At 39.6% G+C, this 22,478-nt stretch overlaps 1 protein-coding gene across 1 annotated transcript; it reads right to left on the reverse strand.

Moving 5' to 3' along the window:
* Positions 1-311: 311 nt before the first annotated feature.
* Positions 312-22,142, reverse strand: LOC150087126 (uncharacterized). The gene is made up of 3 exons (XM_090372382.1): positions 22,055-22,142; positions 21,418-21,556; positions 312-501 (listed from the first exon to the last, which is right to left on the reverse strand). The coding sequence occupies exons 1-3, from the start codon at positions 22,122-22,124 to the stop codon at positions 312-314; spliced, it is 399 nt and encodes a 132-aa protein (XP_090228508.1). The 5' UTR covers positions 22,125-22,142.
* Between the last annotated feature and the right edge of the window lie 336 nt (positions 22,143-22,478).

The following is a 22,478-nucleotide window of genomic DNA, read 5'->3' on the forward strand; positions in this document are numbered from 1 at the left end:
AAATACATGAATATAGCTTGCAATGCTACTACAAAACTTAATTGGTAATATCCATTTCATGACATACGAAAATTATTTTAAAAATAAAAGTTGAAATTTTAAAATCATCAGTATTTTACATTTGAAGTAGTATTGAATATCGGAATACAGTAATTCAAAATATTAAATGAATGTTAACACCAAATAACTGTCTTCTGAGTCACAGCCTAATGAGGTATTAATTAAACTTCAGGATGTCGGAATTACCTAGCAATGTAATGGATTTTCAGGTTAAATGCTTTCTAAAATCCACGAAAGAAAAACTTCTTCTTTTAGACCCCTTCTCTAATGCGAGCTTCGCCATTAGCTTCTTCGTTAAGCTTCTTTTTCTTAAAGCAGGGACACTTTTTCCAGGGCGGTGAACCCTCCAGAAAATAGAAATCTGATCTGCGAACGAAGACTATAATTCCTAAGACTGCCAAGAAACCAAAAAGACCTCCCCACAGCATTGCTTGTTCCTTCCTGTGAAAAGAATCCTTCAATCAGTTAATAGCGTAATAAAAATAAAATTGTAGTTATTAGGCAATATATTCATCATATTTAATTTAATTCAGTATTTATTTATTTATATAGACACATTTCTCACACACAAGGCACACAGACCCTAAATAAATGTGAGAACGCTAGGAGTTACAGAAAATACAAAATAGTAATAATCAATACAAAACTAGAATTAAAATGAATACAAAATTTACATTAAGAAAACAGAGTAAGATGCAAATTCTTATAGATAGATGGATTAAGTGTAAAATCGATATTGTAATTATTCAATATTTGAAGGAAACGAAACAGAGGGCTACCAAGTAAGTAATCAGTACGAGGGGACAGGCAGTGAGAAATTAATTTTATATCGTGAATTCAAATGGAGTATAATGAAAGGCATTTGTTCAAGAAGAGATGGAGAATTAATAACAGAGTTTATGATATTGTAGACAAAAAGAGACCTATGGAGTCGTCGTCTAGAGTGAAGAGGAATAATTCTGAAGCGACCACAAAGAGCTCCATAATTTCGATGGTGAAGGCAATGCGATTTCCATAGCATTAAAGAATTTAATTAATTTAATTTGAATTCTCTCAAGTCTGTGAGAAAGATATTCTTGGTATATAATATAATAAGATATCAAGACTATCTTGAATACCAAATAATATTACAATAATCAAATATGGGAAGTATAAGCTGCTTGTAGAGAAGAATTATAACTTTGTCACTCTTGAAAACAGAGGAAGAACACTTGATTAATCCAAGAAGTTTAGAAGTCTGATATATTTCGTGATCAACGTGGGAAGAGGGATGAAGGTCAGATCGAAATAGGACACCTAAATCCTTGAACGTATCAGTAATTGCAATTAAAGAGTTTCCAATATAATAGTCAGTAAGAACGGAGGGTCTAACTACACGAGTCGAGTTGAAAACGACATAATTTACATTTTAACGGGTTTAAAAATAAGTTATTTTTATTGAGCCAGAGTGAGAGGGAATCAAGACTGAACTGGAGTTCATCGCTGACACTTGAAGAACAAATAACTTTGTAAAGTTTAATATCATCTGCACAGAGTTGCCACTCAATATTAACGGATTGAAATAAGGTTGACAGATCATTAAAGTAAACAATAAAGAAAAGTGGACTGAAAAAAGTGGTGAGCCTTGAGGAAACCTTGCGAAACAGCAAACGGAATTGAAGTACCATCAATTATTACGGATAGTTTACGATTTCTAAGCCGTGAATCAAGCAAATCTGGTAAAGGGGATCATAGACCATAAGATGACAGCTTGAACAGCAAAAGATCAATATGGACAGAGCCAAATGCATGTGAAATATCAAGCGATCACAAAGGTGGTCGCTTGATATTTCACAAGAGAAGCAAATCAATTTGATTTCCTTTGTCGAAATTAGTTTGTAGGAATTGAGAAAACAAGGCAAGATTTGAAATAGTTGATTTCCTGAAAAGAAAAGTATACTGATGATTATTGATAAAAGGGTAAAGAAAGGAACTAAGATATTTATAAAGTAGGACTTCAAAAATTTTCGCAATTGTATTCAGTATAGTAATAGGTCGGTAGTTAGTTATTAGGCTTATGTTTATCACCGTGTTTTTTTTTTATAAATCGGGATGATATAGGCCTCTTTGAACGATGAAGGGTAACAGCCATGAAGAAGACAGTAATTCAAGAGATTTGTAAGAACTGGAGATAAATACGAACTACTTTTCTTGAAGAAAAGAGCAGGGACGGTATTGGGACCAGGAGAAGTGAAATCTTTAAGCCGAGAAATGGCTGACTGGACGTCATCAATAGTGAGAACTAATCTATCAAAACTGTCATTACTATTATATTCAAACGGATAACAGGGAATAGAACGTTGCTGTTCGGAAGAACAATTTTTCGAAAAGTGCGTAGCAAAAATATTAGCAATGCCAAGAGGACAGTTGATAGAGATATTTGAATCATTAATTAGCATAGGAATTCTAGAAGATCTCGATAGACGTTTGAGATAGGACCACAATGGTCTCGAATTGAAATTCCGAGTAAGTTCGGCTTCAACTGAGTGAAGGTAATGAGAATATTGCCATTTAGTAATTTTCTTAACATGGCGTGTAAGGGAAGAAAGGGAAAAGTAGCTAAAGTTAGTTTTGAGTTTTAAATACCTTTTGTGGAGGTAATTTTTGCGACGAATTAAATACACAAGCTGGTTTGACATATAGTGAGCGAAGTTACTACGATTAGCGGAAGAGAATTTGATGGGAACGAACTCAGAAATTGCAGAATGGATTATTAAGTTATGGATGAATTGGATCCAGTCGAGATTGCCCAGAAATCGATTTAACGAAGTCCAGTCTGTGGGCCTAAAGCTAAAAAAATATCTATCACAGGAAGGTTCAGAAATAAAAGAAAGGAAATCTACGACAATAGGGAAGTGATCTGATCGGATGAAATACACAAGTAGTATTATCACCCTTAGTAATTGAGAAGAGAGGTAATTCATGGGTAAAAACTAAATCAAGGTAAGAGGAGTTCCGGGCGGGAAAGTTACAGATTTGAGTTAGGGCATTACTAAGTCAAATGCTGCAAAATTGCTTAGCCAGTGAATTGGGTGAACGATTGGGGTCAAAAGCAGTTGGGACATTAAAATCACCCAGAATAAGTGGTATTGCTTTCGGAGGTTTCAAAAAGATCGCTGCATCTACACTGGTGTGCAAAACGTAAGGACCAGTCAGGTTTTCACCTGTAGCTTCTCGTAGGAGTGGCCTGGATATGCGAAAAGCATACCAAAGGAACCTCATGAGGTACAGAAATGATGAAGGAAACAATACCAACACAACAACGGAAACAAAACGGTACAGAGGGACGTTATTCAAAAATGGCAACACAGCACTGGCTGTAATATACAGATGCATCACTGCCAAAGATGGAACAAAGGGAAGAGGTGGTCTTCAGTAGGAGATATGGCCACCCCTAATGTCGATGCAGGCTTTGCACCGCCCATCCATACTTAGAACAACGTTGTTGATAAGTTCTTGTGGTAACATCGTCCATTCCTCTGTCAGCGCCATCTTCAGCTGGTGAACATTTTCTGGTGGGTGTGGACGTGCCGCTAGGCGTCTCCCCAGAGCGTCCCATATGTGTTCAATGGGATTTAGATCGAAGGAAACGGGCAGACCAATCCATGCGAACAATGTTCTCACTTTCCAAAAGCATATCAATAGCTACAGTGCGATGGGGAGTGGCGTTATCATCCGTAAACACGAACTCGGGGCCAATGGCACCTCGGAACGGACGCACACGGGAAAGGATTACCTCAATACAGTAGCGTGCATCGTAATCTTGGATGGATGCACAACTCCAGATACTGGAATGCGGTACTGTACATCCATCCAAGATTACGCCTCTCCAGACGAGAACACCTCGACGGCCATATCGATCCCTTTCAGAGTGATACCGTGTACCAACCTCTCGCCAGATTAGCTGACGTCCAGAATCGCTGCTGAGACTGAATCTACTCTCATCAGTAAAGAGTATCTTACCCCATTGCGCTGCTGTCCAGTCCTTGTGTTCGATGCACCACTGTAAACGGTGTCTCCGATGGGCAAATGATAAATGGCAAATGATATGCAAATGGACTGTTTGCCCGACGTACTGGCCGTCGGGCAAACAGTCCACCTTTGTGGAGTCGCCTGGCCACAGTAAACCGCGATATCTTGCGTCCTGTGCAGCTGGATTGCAATGGATCCCACTGACTGGTGTCGGTCCCTCTTGGCCTGTAGGAGTATATAGCGGTTATCATTGGGCTTTGTTTTTCGTGGACGACCACCACTGGTCCTTCGAACAGCTGTACGTGTCGTGCTGAAGGCCGACCATGCACGTGAGACGATGCTCTGGGCGATACCGAACTCTTCAGCCATACTCCTCGCACTTCGACCTTCCTCGAGCTTCCCAATTATTCGACCCCGGTAAAGTCATCCAGATATTGTCCACTGGCCATTTCATTGTCTGTAGCACTGTATGAAACCAATCGAACGTCTGTAACAATCGTGCTCACCATTCGGTAATTTTCTCGTAACCTGCTGAATTGCTGCTTTTATCTGTTTATGTGAGCCCTCTCATCACGATTCTAATTTTGATATGTGTACCAGCTTTCTGTTGAACCGCCGCAGTTATGCAAATCGCCACAGACTGTTTCGTTTGATTTTGTTGTAATCTTTAGAAATAGTGTTGGTCCTTAAGTTTTGCATACCATTGTATAATATCCTCTAATTATTGAATGATGGTTAAAGAAACTGGGGGAGCAAGGTAAAAAAGCATAAGCAGGAGAACGTTTCCTGCATGATTAACTAATAGATACTTTCAATGGAAGAATATTTAGTGAACTGCCGCACTTTGACCAAGTGATTGGTAAAGATAGCAACGCCACTACCCTTCGAGTCTCGATCCAAACGACAGAAGGAGAGAGGTGAAATTTCACTGTCAAGTACGTGTGGATGTAACCAGGTTTCAGAAAGGGCAACTATGGCAAACGTTTGTTGCAGAAGGAAGAGATGAAAAGCAGTGATATTTTTTACAACACTTCTACAATTTACATTAAATAGTAATGATAATGATGAAATCCTTGATAAACATCGGGAAGATAACTGCTAGCTAATACGAGTAGGTCTTACAAGATGGTCAGCAGTGCCAGAAGACGACCTGTACTGCTTAATAATAGCATCGATTGGCCAAATATCAGTATCTATAATACGTGCTTACTCAGATTAGAAACTAAGCATAGTCTGGATAACGGGTGGATAACTTCCTCACAGAGCCGTGAAGACCTAACTCAATGTTGAGAAAATCTTCAATATCTGAAGGATCTGTGGAAGGAGCAAGCTGACTGACGAAAGACCGAGCCTAGCGAGGAACAGCTTGACATCTTAAGCTCTTATTAGTTCTGAAGGGAAATAGGGCCCTCTACTTCCGTTAGATGAAGAATGAAATACGTCAGCTGATATTGTAGACTGTTTATTAGATAGACGCTGATTTTAATTGGTGGGCCGAAGACTGTTCCCAGGCGCTGAGGACAAGAACTGACCTGTCAAAGCGATGGGCTGAGGTACTTTTATAGGGCCATTCACATTATTCAGCTTGAGTACTCCAGAAGAGCAAGTAGAATCGAGAAATATATTTGAAGGCGTAGTGGATAACTTGACATTGTCAGACAGAGGACTAGGTAACTGGGCAGCATCCAAAGACGGGTGAGCAACTTGATTGGAAGTAGCTTTACCATCCGAATGCAATGATAATGACATGACAGGAATTATAGATTTAGCTGATTCATGAGAATCACTGAAACCTGCTTAGGATGTAAGAGAGGGTGGGGGGATTTTCAGGAAGAGGATGAGACCGAAGCTTGCATAATATCAGGATTGGTTGCTGGTTCATTACTGGGAGCCCTTGAAAGAAGAATTTTGCAGAGATACTCAATTCTGTTAAGCTGGGGTAAGACAGATGAGATTGTAGAGGCAGAAGGCCCATTAGAACTTGATACAGATTGAAGATGAGACGACGAGTGATTATAAATTGGTGCTGAATGGGAGACACTCAGAGGGCCGAGAGTAGACGGAGAAGTAAAGTAGCACTTAAGGCAAATGTGAGATCCAGTGTTCTGGTGTGTACAACATCGTCAGGCAGAAAATTGAGGCAACGCTGACATATTCTGATTAAAACCTTTAAGGAAAAACAGAAGTTTTGGCCACGCCTTCTACAAGAAGTCGCCTTCAGAAGTGTCATATGCCAAATTCTCCAGAGCAAGGGTGAATTTCCAGAATATCAAAACAATCAGCTATTGACACTTTCATGAACGGCCGGCTGTCCAGAGGCAAACGTGTGTGGTCAACAAGTCATACCGGCACCTCCATAGCTTTGGATGTCCAGGAATGGTGTCACCACGTGCTGCGTTTTAAGAGAGATCACAGAGTATAGTCTTGGAATGAAGCGCTCAACGTTTCTTCAACTACCAGCAACATCGAAATTTCCAAAGAACAGCTAATGAAAATAATAAACTCACTACCTGATAAGTCCACCATCGGAGCTGACGCAATACCTCTTTTTAGTCTCAAAATTGCTTCCTATTTCATCACAATAGAGCTCACCCACCTCTACAACAAAATACTCAAACAGGGACAGGCGCCTGCAAGCTTGTTGACTTACAGAGTCGTGGCAGTTCCAAAAAAGTCTCATGCGAAAACACCCGCGGACTTCAAGCCAATATCAATCGCTTCTCCCTTCCTGAAATGCCTCGAGAAGTGCATCTATAATGACGTTGCACTCGCAGCCTTTGCGCATAGGCCAGATCATACCTAATATGCCATACCGAATAGATCTACTATAACCTGTCTACAGTCCTTATCGCAGAAAATACTTCATGCCTGGAATTACAACGAGGACCTACACACCATTTTTCTAGACATGAAATCTGCATTCGACTCAGTCCAAACTGAGTCGAATGCAGATTTCATGAGTTAATAGTTTCTACGGGATATCCGGCAATACACTCAAGCTCCTCAAAAGTCTTTTACATAGGAGAATGCTTCACTTCACATGTAATAACAGCACAGTCTGTAAAAGCGCAGAAGTACGAATCCCACAAGGTAGTTCTGCTCTCTCAGCTCTGCTATTCGCTGCAATAGTCATTCCACTTATGGATCAAGTTCCAGCGTTCTTGTCGTATGCTGATAATATTGTGTATTACTTGCCATGCAAACGCCAGGTTGTTGAACTACAAGAAAGACAAACCTTCTCAGAAACTTTAAAAAACTACCTTAATACTTTCTGCCAATATGCCACATTTTTGGGTCTTTCAGTTAATCCCCAGAAGTCAAACTATCTCATATTTTCTCCAAGTCGCATGACATCCGCTGATATCTTAATTCCGGAATTAGCATGAAAGGTTCTGACTCCCAAAAACAGTGTCAAATTCCTAGTGGTAATCCTAGACGCGAATCTCACTTTTAAACAACAAATCCATGCTCAGCGTTCCAAAGCCTTGCGAGCCTTCTGGGGAATGAAAATAGATTTATACAGAACTCACAATAGACAAATAATCTGGAAATACCTTGAAATGCACTTCAGTAGCGTGATCTCCTATGCCGTGGAAGTTTGGTCGGCCGCACCTCCCACCAGCCTCAAGAAACTATGGGGTCTAGAATTCTGGGTGCTGAAGTGGGCCAACGAGTGGTCTCACCAGATCTACACGACATCCAAATCTGTACTATGCTCCAACTGCAATACACGCCAGTAGTCCACAGAGCCCACGTATGGAAAATAAAGGCATTCCTTCATGTGTTCATCTAAGCATGATCATATGAACATCTAGAACACGATTGGTTGGCGTTTTCCAGGAAGACACCTTCGCAGTATCCCCTCTTTGTGGTCAAGGCTCCACAGTTTCAATAGACACTTCCCAAATGTGATTTGGACACTCTACACTCGCTCAACATCGACTTGGACCTATGGTCGATTGACAAGTCATATCGAGATGACATCTTGGGCTATCTTACTGTATGTAAAGGACAGGTTTCCAAATGCTGGTCCTAGTATGCCGATGTCATTTTGTATTATGCTTAATTTATAGTTTTGTTTTTATTATGATTAATTCCCTGTTCAGATATTTTGTCTTTAACGGTTAATTTGCAGCTGAACTTTGTACTTTTGTGATTGGTCACTTGTATAGTGAAAGTTTTGTAAGATTCCTCTGGTTATCTGTGCAGGGAATCAAGAGTGTATACCAGTTAATTTATTAAAGAATTTTATTATTATTATTATATCTATATAATATCGGGGGCTTAGAGGGGAACAGGTATCCTGTGTGTTATCAGACACTCAGCCTAAAACACTGATGGATCCAATATCTCTCTATTACAGAAGATTTAGGAGAAGTCCGGTTGGCCTGCCTCCCTAAAATCCACTCATGCACACCTTCTCGATGGTAAGCCCTGTTACGTCACCTAGGTGGCAACGAACGTGCAGAGTGGTTCTCTTCAAGACGCCTGGTCAGCGTGGAGAGGAAAAGACCAAACCCTCCAGCAATGAGAACACAACAATACAAATGGCCCTCAGTCCCCAGCAGCTTTCTCCCTCTTACGGCAGCGAGAGGATCAGAGTGGAAGCAGAGGGTGCTAAGAATCTCTGGGTACGACCAGGCTGCCATGCACGGAAATTGAACTTGGCCTGTTATAACGTACGATCACTCATCGGTGAAGAGAGGATATTAGAGCTGGAAAAGGAATTAGAAAATGTGAATTGGAATATCATCGGTTTGGCTGAAACAAGAAGACATGAATCACTTATAAGTTTATCAAGTGGAAATCTGCTGTACACCAATGGAAACAGTGAAAGGAGTGAAGGTGGAGTTGGGTTTCTGGTCCATAAAGATTTTAAAAACAACATTTTGGAATTCAAAAGTACATCACCAAGGGTGTCAAGACTAATACTCAAGATTTCTAAGAGGTACAAGCTAAAGATTGTAATGATTTATGCACCAACATCGAGCCACGATGATGAAGAGGTTGAAGACATGTGCACTGAAATTGAGAGTCTTCTAGATGAGCAGAAAACCCACTACACTATTATTATGGGGGAGCACAATATGAGATATAGAGCAAATGATGCCTCACACACTACCATCGTAGTTTCTTAAGAGTTATCTATGGTGTTATATAGATATTAAACTATATATTACACACCGATATTATATAGATATTAAACTCTTACTTTAACGTATTATGCCTTGTGCATTTAGTTATTTTTAAATATTATTATATATAGTTTTTAGAGTGTGCACTGGACTGCAGTAAAAACGTTGTCAGAACAACAGACAAAATGAAAGCTGTCTTTCATTTTGTCTTAATCTCATAATCTCGTCAAACACGAGATTAAATGAAAGCTGTACAGTCTTCAGTTATAGTAGAACTGGAAATAAGTTGTGGGTAAGTCGAAGCGTCATGTGTAGAATCCTTTCTGTGCATTTGGAACAGGTTTTCTACTTTTTGTAGTAGAGTATTCATTGATCCCAAGAGATTACTTGTTACAGAAATTTGCCGTTCGAGAAGGCTAGATAACAAAGAATTACTACGCTGTAAAGATAGCATTTCAGATGACGTTTTTGTTAGTTGATCTTGCAAGCTAAGAAATTGTTTTCTGGCTGCAGCATTTATAGCCTCACAACGTTCTCTGACAGAATTAAGTTCATTAAAGACAAGCTTCAGATCATCAATGCGACTGACTAAACATCTTTTAGAACTATCATTCAAAGTGATATCAGTATTAGATAAGCGAAAACTGGAAGGGTGGGTGGAAGATTTAGAGATGGAGAGGCAGTCCTCACACTTCCAACGGTTGCGAACTTTTGTAGATAGCTTGCGATATTGGAGGGAATGGCGAACAGATGCTACAACATAGGTACTCAACGCACATTGAGTCACAGATAATACAAATCTGCGGCTCCACTTATATAAAATAATGATATACAAGGAAATTGCCTGCGCGTGTAGCACAGTGTTATCGTCACCATCCTTCCTACACCGGGTGGAAAAGGCCTGGGTTCGAATCCCGTTGATGACGCCAGGAACTTTAGTGGCCTTTTTCACTCCGTGGCTGAGTTAGTCGGTCTCAAGCGTAGATAGCAAGGTTTTTCCCTTTAGACCTGGGGTTTTTCCGTCCAGCAAACAGGCAAATCGAACACAGAACACACGCAATTTACAGACAAAATAAATATGGGTAGATGTAATCATTTACATCTACCCATATTTATATACCATAACCCTAATATCATAAAAATATACAAGGAAATTGAACACTAAAATGCTACATCTATTTTATAATGCTGCGTAATCCCAATTACAATCTATGCTGCCAGCCTTTGGTTTAGACGTACTGCACTTAAAACTGTACAAACTAAGTTATCCACTATTCAACGTTGTTTTCTCCTTAGCTTACTTCACGTTTGCCGAACAGTATTAACTCCAGCTCTACAGACTCTTGCGGGCATTATACCACTTGACCTGCATATTGTGTTTAGAGGGCTTTGCTTTTACATCCGCAGAGGCATTTCTACGGAATTTCAGGGAAGCATTGTTAACCCTCAGGCTGATTCCAAAACTGAACGAACCAGATGCTGTAATTTGTTAGTGAACACCTGGCAGAATAGACGGAATTCTACCGAAAAAGGAGCTATCACCAAAAAATTCATTCCCGACGTAACTGCGCTACTTTCATCATCCACCAGAAAATGGTTTTCACCCTCACTGTTTACCTCCTATATACTAACTGGACATGGTTCGCTTAACGTAAAACTCTACCAATTCAGACTTTCTAATACAGTCTACTGCCGATGTGGGCTTCCGGAAGACTCTTCTCAAGTCCTTTTTGAATGCTCCATTTACGAGGACCTAAGATTGGCTTTTAAGGCAACAGTACCAAACTTGTCTCCTGGGTGTAAGGTATATACTCATATCTATCAATGATTTCCAGGCCCTTCAAACCTTCTGCAATGCTGTTTTTAATCGCAGGAAGACTTTCAACGTAAATGTTAATGCAGAAACAGTTCCCATAGAAACAACTGTTACAGTGCAAAATCGTCTTTAAAATAATTAAACTATAATTAATAATTCACAAAAGTCAAACGTAAACTGATACAGAACACGACCACAGCATTAAATTTAATTCAGTATTGAATATACTAGGCATGTTTTAAAAAGTATTTAGTACACATTTTCGACACAATTTGCTGTAATTCAGATACTGTTTCACAGATTCGTGAACAAACGACCTTGAAATATCTGGGGGAAACTGTTGCCAAGATTGGAAATTGTTCGCCTTCTGAATTTTCACCAACTCTCTGAATCAGATTATTATCAGTAAGGGATGGCCTTCCACTCCATTTTTTATAATGGAGATCCTCCCTTTATCGAATGCCTGGCACCAGTTTGCTGTATTCCAGAGATTCATAGCATTTCTCCCTAAGCATTTACTAACTAGCGATGAATATCGACAGGTTTAACATTCCTAGGGTTTAAAAATCTGATAACAGCACGATTCTTAACGTAGTCTGGATTTTCGGTAGACGCTCACGTCCTAATAAACAGCGTATTAACAGTAACTAAACCGGTGTATTGCTGTTAACTAATGCCATATATTGTGTAATTTGGTCATCATGGCAATCCCCCACTTGTTTGTAAGGTTTTTGTATGCTTTGGATCTCTACTTTCTTAGTCCTAAATACGAGTCCTTACAATGTGTTTCAAAATAGTCCAGAATTTCAGTGCTGGTATTATAACTACAATAAGTCCGATCTCTTGTGATCAATTGAAGTTTATTAACTTGAATGTTTTTTTCATTTTACTGCTCTTTTTAGAACGCCACGAACTTGATTCTCCCCCCCCCTTCACTCCCGCGTGCAACATTTACGAGATTCCCATATATATGAGGTAACTATAACTGTATAGTTACCTCAAACTGATATCCCAGGTAATCAGCAAATATACGGAATTAACTTAGCTCGGAAATAGAAGGAAGACATACACTGATGGTTTGCTATAAAGCATTGAAAAAATTACCAACTTTGCATAATATTTAGTACAGTTCGATGTGAACACCACGCGACGTTAATTTCCTGCCACACTCCTAATTTAACAAAATGGGGTATTCCTTTAGCAGAGATGTTTTTTTTACGCACGCAGTAATGGAAAGTCAAATGGTGCAATGTTAGAACTCCAAATTATTCGACAGAGTCTAAAGTCTATCGGTAAGTTTTAACAAGGTATGTCGTTTTCCTGTGTTTATTATTATCTTGAGGTATAAAAACATTAGAGTTATATTTCGTTAACTTTATATTGAAAATTTAATGCTATCTTATTTTACTCAATGGACATATGCCTTCCGATAACCGTGATAACCCCTTAGGTATTTGTCGGAGAAACTAGTTCGAGTATCCCCCAACACGGCCATTTGGATCGTTCAACGATTTGTAATGAATATTCAGCAATGGCTGGATTATCTTTACTCTCCTGTATTGTTATATTCTGTAGATTGATATTAGCTGCTGCTTGTTTTTGATTATTAATTATTTATTCGACTTAGACAGCAGAAAAAATAATAAATAGAATAAAACAAATTTTATAAGAGGTACGAGGCAAGTAATATTATGTTAACACTAGCCAGAGTATCACCAGTGGCTAATATCAATCGACAGTTCCCTTCGAAGAACTAGCAGTGACAGTTAGAAATTTCAAAAATATAACCCTGCCGTGTATTTTCTATATGCATTAATTTCGGAAGCTTTTTGAATTTAATTTCAGTAGCATATATTAAAGTCAAGCAGCTCTAGATGGCGGTTTTAGCTTTAAACCGCCATCTAGAGTTGCTTGAATTATAATTAACTCGAGTTGTCACACTTACAAGGCTTTTACGTGTCACAGGGCGACAGGTAACTGCTTGCGCCGCTTCTCCTGTGCGCAGAAATTGTCATTCCTAAATAAGAATTTTGTGCAACCTTCTAGTAAATCTTCGATGAGGCAATTTATTTAGGAAAGAAGTCTGTATTATCAAATTTATTTTGTGCTTGGTTGGTTTCCAAACTGAATTCTTCGAAGCGGCTTTATTCAAGTACATTGTTTCAAAGGTAATTTGTACTCTTAATGGTTGTGCTTTAAATATGATTTGTAGAATACTTCCGATTTTCACGTACCATTTAATTTTGTTAACTGGTAAGGTAATAAAGTGCAAATCTTTGCTTTATATCTTTACTTTTATAGCCTGTGGATAGCATTCTTCCTATTTTCGATTATTAGAACCGCCGTTAATAGAATTAAAATTCAGTTCATAAATTTGATCGTACAGTGAACCAATATCGTAAGGCGGTAGTGCACTGTAGTGAGCGTCGTATGGGGCACGTACGTGTACAATGCGTCCGTGGAGTGACGAAAATGCGACACGAAATTATTCATCTCCCCCCCACCAATTGTATCACTCCGTACCAGGCACAAGTGACGCATGACACAATTTGATTGCGTCATTTTCTACCGTATTTAATAAAAAATTTCGTGGGAAAAGAATTTATAATTCAACATGCTGAAGACTAATCGTGGGCGTTGTAAGGCGTATAGAGCACGTATACGTGCAGTGCGACCACCGAAACCACCTCCATTGAGTACAAAGGAGAGACTAGGCGACAGGGGAAGAAATTACAGGGTGCAATGGAATTGAACAAAGAAGCCAGAGACGGTCCATACATATCTTCAGAACTTAACATCTCCCCAGAAATGTTAGAAGTGAATTTGGAAGCAGTCATGGATTTTGATACTGCAAATGAAAACGATGAACAGTCCTTGAAGCCCAGAAGCCAAAACAGACTAGCAGAAGTTCTGCATCAAATCCACGTGTTGAAGGATTTGATGCAGAACTTCTGCTAGTGGGCGTAATATACAGCAGGAGCAGCAACAGGATTTTAAGAAACACTGAAGCGTCCAGGCACAGTTAAAACGTACATTCATGGATAATGATTTCGGTTCAGTCTGTTCCGTGTGTGATCGGCTTTGGTTCAAGAACGAGGTGAAGATTGTAGCAGCTCGGCTTTTTTTTTTTTTTTTTTTTTGTTAGTTGGCGCATCGGCTTCTCCCAAGGTTTTTGCATTTTCTACTCTGATCAAAGCCCAAGGCGGGATACGAACCCGCGACCTTTAAGTTGCCAGGCAGGCACTTTACCCACCCGGCTAGCAGCTCGAGATCACGCTCTTCAAACAGCATTTCCAAATGAGGATGTAACAGCTGTCATGGCTCTCAAGAACAAAGTGATTCCGACTCTATCGAAGTAAAATGGTTTTAAATATCATCTGATACCACAGCACTTCCGAAACTAGATTTGTTAGTAGAACGTCTCATATATCCGAGGCTCCCATTCGTGCAGATTCGTTGCTTACGGCATTCATACGGTCAAGTGATAAATGTTCGCCTAAAAAAGTTTCACTTAACTTCTGCTATGCGGTGCACACTTTTTTTTTTATAACATGAATTGCTCCATTTTGAAATTAGGCTATACTCCTCGTGTTTCACTATGTGACGAACAGTAGGTTGCGTGAAGGACGTGAACTGAGAAAATTAGTTGCAATTAGAAGGGGGGGGGGTGAGAATTGTGTGCCGAGCACACATAGCAGAAGTTAAGTGGCGAACATTTATCAGTTGACCGAGGATACCGTATTAACCGCATGAATACTATAGCCGACGAATCTGCATGAATGCGAGCCTCGGAGATACGAGACTTTCCGTTACTAAATCTAGTTTTGGCAAGCGCTGTAGCATCGGATGATATTTAAAACCATTTGACTTCGATAGAACCGGAATCGCTGTTTTTGAGAGAGCCACGACAGCTGTTACATCCTCATTTGGGAATGCTGTTTGAAGAAGAGCATCTCGAGCTGCTGCAATCTTCACATCGTTCTTGAACCAAAGCCAATCACACACGGAACAGACTGAACCGAAACCATTATCCAGGAATGTACGTTTAAACTGTGCGTGGATGCTTCTGTGTTTCTTATAATCCTGTTGCTGCTCCGGCTGTGTATTAAGTGTTGAACGATTTGGAGTACTTCTGGCAGTCGGTATTGGCTTATTCGCTTATGACTGGGCTTCAAGGACTTCATCGTTTTCATTTGCAGTATCAAATTCCATGATTACTTCTAAAATTTCTGGGGAGATGCAAGCCTCTGAAGATGTGGATGGACCTTCTCCGGCTTTGTTCAACTGCATCGCGCGCTGTAATTTCTTCTGTCGATATAGCTTAATCTCTCCTTTGTACTCAATGGAGGTGGTTTCGGTGGTCACATTGCACGTATACGTAATCTATACTGCTTACAACGCTCATTAGTCTTCGACATGTTGAATTATAAATTTATTTATTAAATACGGTGGAGAATGACAACACAAATAGCATGACGCAATCAGTAGGGATACTGACTGGATCATGCGTTGCTCGTGCCTGGTACGGGGCGCCTCCGTAGCCAGGTGGGAAGGAGCAGCAGTGCGTAGCACACGCTTCTTGATTAGACCGGGGTTCGAGCCCGTCACCACCAAATACGGAGGATGCGAAAAGGTTAAGGAATGACCACCGCATATCCTGGAGCAATATGGCCTTAGTTGCTAATGCTCCTAAAAATCAAACAAGAACAGCCTGGTACGGAGTGGTAAAATGGTGGGGGAGAAGAATCATTTCGCGTCGCATTTTCTAGGCGATTTTTGTCAATTCACGGACGCATTGCTCGTGTACGTGCACTATATCATTAAAACGCTCACTACAGTGAACTCCCCACTTTACGATCTGTTCCCTGTACGATCAGATCACTTTATGATGGACACTCCATAACAAAATACCGTTCACGATATGTAGTAAGTGCCGTTCATTGTGATCACGTTCACGAATTGAATCTTAATTCTATTAACGGCGATTCTAATCAGCAAAAATAGGGGGAATATTATCCACAGGGTATAAAAGTATTTGTTTTTAGAAGCATTAGCAACTAAGACCATATTGCTCCGGGTATATTCGGTGGTCATTCCCTGATCTTTCCGCATAATCCGTATTTGGTGGGCACGCACTCGAACCCCGGGCTAATCAAGAAGCGTGTGCTACGCATTGGTGCTCCTGGCTACGGAGGCGCCGCGGTATAAAAGTATTATGTTTTATTTTCTCCTAAGAGACACCCGGTTACAGCTATTAACCAGGGGGTGCACATTCATATATACAAATATAAGTTATATGCATAATTATCCATTTATAATTTATATAAATTATACATTGTCTAATTGTATTATACATATCATTGCCTTATTTTACATGACAGGCAGATAGAAAGCGAGCACAAACATAATTTGCAATTTTACAAGGAATTAGAGAATGTTCACATCTACACCACTATTTACAGCGAGATAGCAGAAAGACGACGTCCAATATAAACATAACAGGAGCACCAGTGCGGAGCAAAAACAGTCCCGACCAGTTCATTCTTCATTTCCTGCATTCTCTTTTGTTTTTTCATCTGTGGGCTTCACTCTACATTTATAGGTAGAGTAATGCATTCTGAAACATTTCAGTCCTGTACCTCATCTCTGTGCAAAGCCTTTCTGGGTCTGCTTGAAGATCGTTGTATATCTTAATGGTGTTAGAAGGAAAAAATCGCCGAAGGCTTTCCATCTGCGTGAGCGCGCTACTGAATTGGAGGGGATGGTGTTCTATTCGCCCATCTTTGCGTCATGCGGGGCCGAGTCAGCAGGTAGTCAGTTTTCGGCCAGTCGAGTCTCCCGGTGAGCAGTTTTGCAAGCGTGAGAATGTTCTTGGTGACAATTATGTGAGACAAAGGCGTGACATCCAAGTTGGCATATAAAATGGTTCTTGAGATTGTAAATGGCTGCGTAGTGATCCTGTTTAACCATCTCAGCATCCAGTACCCTAAACCCAGGAAAGCCTTGATGGTAGCATCTGGGGCAGAAGACAAATTCTGAGATGCGTAGAGAGGGATGGGGATGACGCATCTTAAAATATATTGTTTAACAAGGTCAGGGTTCCTGATACCTACCAGTTCTTGTCTGGAGGTCCATAGCGCTGCGTAAGTTTCCTTATTTACATGTCCGAAATGGGGTGTGAAGTTCAGTTTTCGTCCCATTTCAGACCAAGATCAATATGTGTCCTGACTTTTTTGACCACGCTGCCATTTACGCGTATTGTTATGTGGTTCCTTAATACCTTGTTGGTGAAAACCATTTGTGCTGTCTTGTGTTCATTTAGTCGGAGCCCCATGCAATTAAGATATTCTTGCAACTCGTCGATTTTGAAGTTTGTTGCGTTGTATGGATGTGTTTTGGTCATTTGAGGTGGTGAAAAATTTCAATTCGTCTGCATATACGACAAATTGTTTTTGATTTTGGGTCAGGAAGGGATGCAGTGCTGTTGCAGAGAGGACACCACCTTGTGGGACTCCCCTGTTGACTTGGAAGGTCTCTTTCAAAATTCTATTTATGGCAGTGATGTCTCTCCCTCAAAGAACTCGTTATTATAGCTACTACGTGCCCAGTTATATGGAAATATTCCTCCAAGATGATAGTAATAGCTGAGATGGATATGTCGAAAGCGGATGCAACGTCTAAGAAGACTATCTAATTGCTGTCTGAAGTTAAGGGCGTGTTGAATTCGAAATAGTCTCCATGAAATTGGTGGTAGTAGATCTTTGTAGGGTCACTGAATGAAGGTACTCTGGTCTATGCCCGAAGCAGTGATGGTTGATGGTATTTAAAATGGATTTCTCAAATATATTTTTTGAAACTAACATCCAATTGCAATAGGCCTGTAGTCTTTGGCGGATTTAGGATTGTTATTTTTGGGAACAGGTTTAACGAAGTACGTTCTTCGGAAAGTGGTTTTCATTTAAAATTTTGTGTAAAATGTGAAGGAGTAGATCTATGATGTTATACACTGCTGATCTTAATCATGAAGAGCGGAAATTTATCAGGCCCAATTGTGGCTTTATTCCTGAGGCTATTTGCAGCGGCTTTAATGTAATCTCTAGCGATACTGATCTGAGACAGTTCAGCATAGACCGCTGTCTTCAGTTTGCTAATTGCTTCACGGATTTTTCTGTGTTTACTTCACTTTCAACTTGATTTTCTGCCAGAGGAGTTCCAAAGGTGGCTTGGGTCCATTCTGAGAAGTAACGATACAAAGCACAATTTACTTTACCTTACCAACTAGCAAAACTAAATGATTCGCAAAAATCGGAATATTTTCCACAGGTTGACAAAATAAAGGAAGGCCACAAAACTGAGTATTGCTATGTCATCACTCTCCTAAATACTAACTGTGCCTAACGCTACTTAACTTCTATGATCGCACGAGGACCGAGGCATTTATGTACGATGTTTGACTGTTCAGCGCCTCTATTGCGGTTACGTATGGCAACGGCCGCATTTTCGTTGCGTTTTTTGTCAATCCACTTGCGTAAGTTACTCCCATGTGAAAACTGCATGGAGTGCGCCTAAAGAAGTTTCACTTAAAAAAAAAAAATCAAACTGAGTGGAATTATGTAGCCTTATGACATGGGTATAAAGCAAAATCGATGATTAAATTAGTAATCAGTTTATCAGAAAGCTTGGTACTAAGGCAACATTCCAAATAGCACGTGATGAGCATATAAGACTTGACTTAGACTAGTACTTGGATTTTTCTTTAAAAGTTAGAATATTGAATTTTTTTTTAACTGCGATGCATTACAAGGAATCAGATGGACCACGAAGGTCATGTTTTCCTTTTGCGAGTATGTGGAGAAAATCGCCACGATCTACTAGAAGAATTTATCATGATGATTCGTTTTTGACATTGAAAAAAGCTAACATCAAATTCATGATTTGTTATTATCTGATCAAAACAGAGCGTGGATAATTTATCTATCGTGTTCCCTGCCACACGTCTTATGTTCAAAGCACAATATCATAAATTCAGTTCAGAAATAAAACAAGAGGTGAGGCAGCTAAAGTTAATGAAAGGAACGCATAAAGCGAACTACTCGGTATTTCGAAGTAGTCGCCCTCCCAAGTAAATAAATATTCATTTATTGCAAATACAGCAAGCCCATCACAGCACATGGCTAGGGGCAGGTAAAAATACAACGGGAATGACATAAAATAATCAAGTATATGTACATAGCAGATTTTATATAGATATTAACAATGCCTAGGAATTTTAATTATGAATTTAAAAATTGCAGAACAGGACATTTGGCTTTCATTTGCAATTACTGGGTTGGATTATTTTTCTTCATTTTATCGGAGATCTGACTCCTGTAGGCTTCAGAGTTGATTAACCTGTTGCAATCAATGTTGTGATGATGTATGTGACAATTTATGAGGTGAAGAGATGCACTGGGGGAACATTCTGTCCATTTGTTTGAGCCTGGAGAGGTTGGATTTGAATTGCTGCTTTCTTGAATTTTCCCTGTTGGGCAGCTATTATATTGGCTAAGTTTGGTGAATCGCATGCAGAGATGATTAACTTTGCTAGAAGCATGACTCCAGACTCATTGATCATCTGTTGCAGAGGCTTTGTTTTTAGGTTTTTATAAAGCCGTTGCCTGGATATTGTATGGGGAAAACGAAGCTTACTATTGAGCCATCTAAGAACCCAATATTCTGGGGCAAGAAATTTCTTGACCGTTACTTGAGGAGCACCAGACCAGATTTCGGAAGCATAGGACAGAATGGGAAAGATGCATCTTTGAACATGCTTAATGACTGTTTTTCTGTCTTGAATCGCTGCTGTTTCTTGTTTGATTAACCATTTTGCTTTTTGAATTTTTTGAGCAACATATAAATAGTGGGCATTAAAGGAGTTTTTATCAAAAACAACTCCAAGGTCTTTGAGCATAAACATAGTACTAACCAAGCTTAGCACTACTTAACTGAGGCGATCGCACGAGAAAACGAGTGCATTTAGCCTAGTAGATTTCTGTTCAGAGAGCCTGTAGTGCATTTACTTATGGCAAGGGTCGCATTTTCGTTGCGTTTTTTGTCAGTCCACGAACGCAAGTTACTCCCATCTGAAAACTGCCTGGAGCGCTAAAGAAGTTTCACTTCAAAAAAAGTCGGGCAACTACACGGGGTATTCCCAGGTGGTCGCCCTCCCAATTACTAACCGGTTTTAACCTCGGTGAACGCGAGAACCAGGCCATTTTAGTCTAGTATGATAGTTGACTGTTCAGAGTGCCTGTAATGCTCTTATTTATGGCAACGGTCACATTTTTCGTTTCGTTTTTGTCAATCCACGAATTGCTTACTCCCATCTGAAAATTGCCTAGAGTGTGCCTAAAGAAGTTTCAATTCAAAAGGTTGTTTTTATGCGAATTCCGGAGGGATTCAAGCAAAAACTGGTCGTTGGCCACACGGCCAGGAGCTACCGTAAACTGGAGATTTATCCACAGCCACAAGCCGTTGTTAGTTCTTTAGGTGTGCTTCACGATCCAACAGTTTGACTGCTTACTTTTTTGTATTGTTTGTTTACGACTTTGCACGTGTTTTGGAATTTGCAAATAAAGTAGGGTTGCATGTTTAATACTGAATATTTTTACTGAATAGAATTCAGTGTAATTGAAAATATCTGTTGAGAATAATTCCAACAATGCTTTTAAATATTCGAAGAATTGTAACGTTTAATACCAGTCATTAAAATTATACTAATGTATTATTAGTTGCTTGTATGAGTAATAGAATTTTCAGTTCATTGGAAAATTCCAATTTTTCACGCAAATTGTTTTTTATTCTTAAAACTGAAAATGTCGTTTACTCCCAAAAAATAAAATATGCAGAAAAATGACAAGAAATAATGAAATTTCGGTTAGTCTCCAGTAAGAGACTCTTACCCATAGATCTTTGCGATAGCAAATGATGGCCAGATGTAGTTCCACTCATTTCTTCGTGCTGATTAGTCGTTTCGTGGTAATTAGCCTCGTTTCGAAAATCGTGGCCAATGAGCACTATTTGAGTTAGGGTGAATGCGTTCTGTAAGCGAGTAGAGCCGGCAGCAATACGATAGACAGGCCGATAAACCTGACCTTCGTTTGCAGTAAGTTTTTTATTTCCGCTATTTAAAAAAAAAAAGTCGGGTTATATTAAGCCACGAAATTCGGGACGGATTCAAGCGAAAAAGCACATACTGAATGAAAAATACGAATTACAGCCAATCAGCACGAAGCAGTGGCCAGACTACATCTAGCCGCCATTTGCTATCTCAAAGATCCATGGGTAAAAGTCTTACTGCTTAAACGAAATTTCTCTTGCGCACACCCACAAAAAAAACTTAAATGAAACACTTACACTATCTGTGACTTCGGCTTCTCCGCACAGCACGATGGATTCCCGTACTCCTTACAACATCGTGCATTGTCTTCACATTGATAGACATTATCCATATCATACCATCCCACATCTTCATCTACCAGGCAATCTAACTTGGCTGTAAAGAAAAAAAAAAGTTATCTGTAAATAAAGAGGGGATGGGATGGGGTACTGATTGTCTAATAGTTGCGTTGCCGATATATTTGTTGTTGTTGCAGACTATTTCTTAAAAGCATTATGGCAAGCCCTCACGGGTAGGATCGCCGCCCACCCTACACCTTGAGTTCAAATCCCGTCAATGACGGGAGGAATTTTTATCGGTCTTTTTTTTTATAAATTAGTGAGCCCATTGGGGCTCTCACTCAGCTTTATTATCGCCGAAAACAGTTTTTACCCTATACTAACACGTGTCACCGAAAGTTTACGCATTCTTTATTTATATTGCACGTCTTATCATTATAATTAAATTTTAATATAAAAAGATGATTGCATTTGCTTCTGAAAACTAGTGTGCCCATTAATATAATATACGTTATAAGGGAACTAACTCTTACATGTTAGAGTAACGTGGCTGGGTTAGCGTCCACTTGGAGTTTCTAGAAGTATTTTGACTTACCTCTAGCGATTTCGATAATTCCCCCAAGTATTGCAGCACAAATTAAAACATTCTTCGTTCCGGATATCATTCTCGCTCTCCTTTTGCTGTAAACTGTTTTATATGAAGATTCTCTTGTATCTGTTAACCTTCGCTGTCCCGAAATGTTTAACTCTGTTGCTATGACGATGGTCACAGAGGTTGCTTTTATGCAGTAGACCGCTAAGCAGATCGTATTTTCACTTGAACTGACTCGTCGGCAATCTGAAGAATACTGGGAGGGCAGTTTGACAGATTTCATTGTTTCGTTATGTCACGTTTCACCATGGTTACTTTCACGAATTATTCAAGAACTGGAAGGTTAATTATAGCAAACCTATAAGAGTACAGTATTACGAGCTACTATTGATTTCATATCAATTATCTGTGACATCGTATTTAAATA

This window comes from Mastigoproctus giganteus, chromosome 4 (genome assembly GCF_048544385.1).
Source record: "Mastigoproctus giganteus isolate SK-2022 chromosome 4, ASM4854438v1, whole genome shotgun sequence".
NCBI lineage: Eukaryota > Metazoa > Arthropoda > Arachnida > Uropygi > Thelyphonidae > Mastigoproctus > Mastigoproctus giganteus.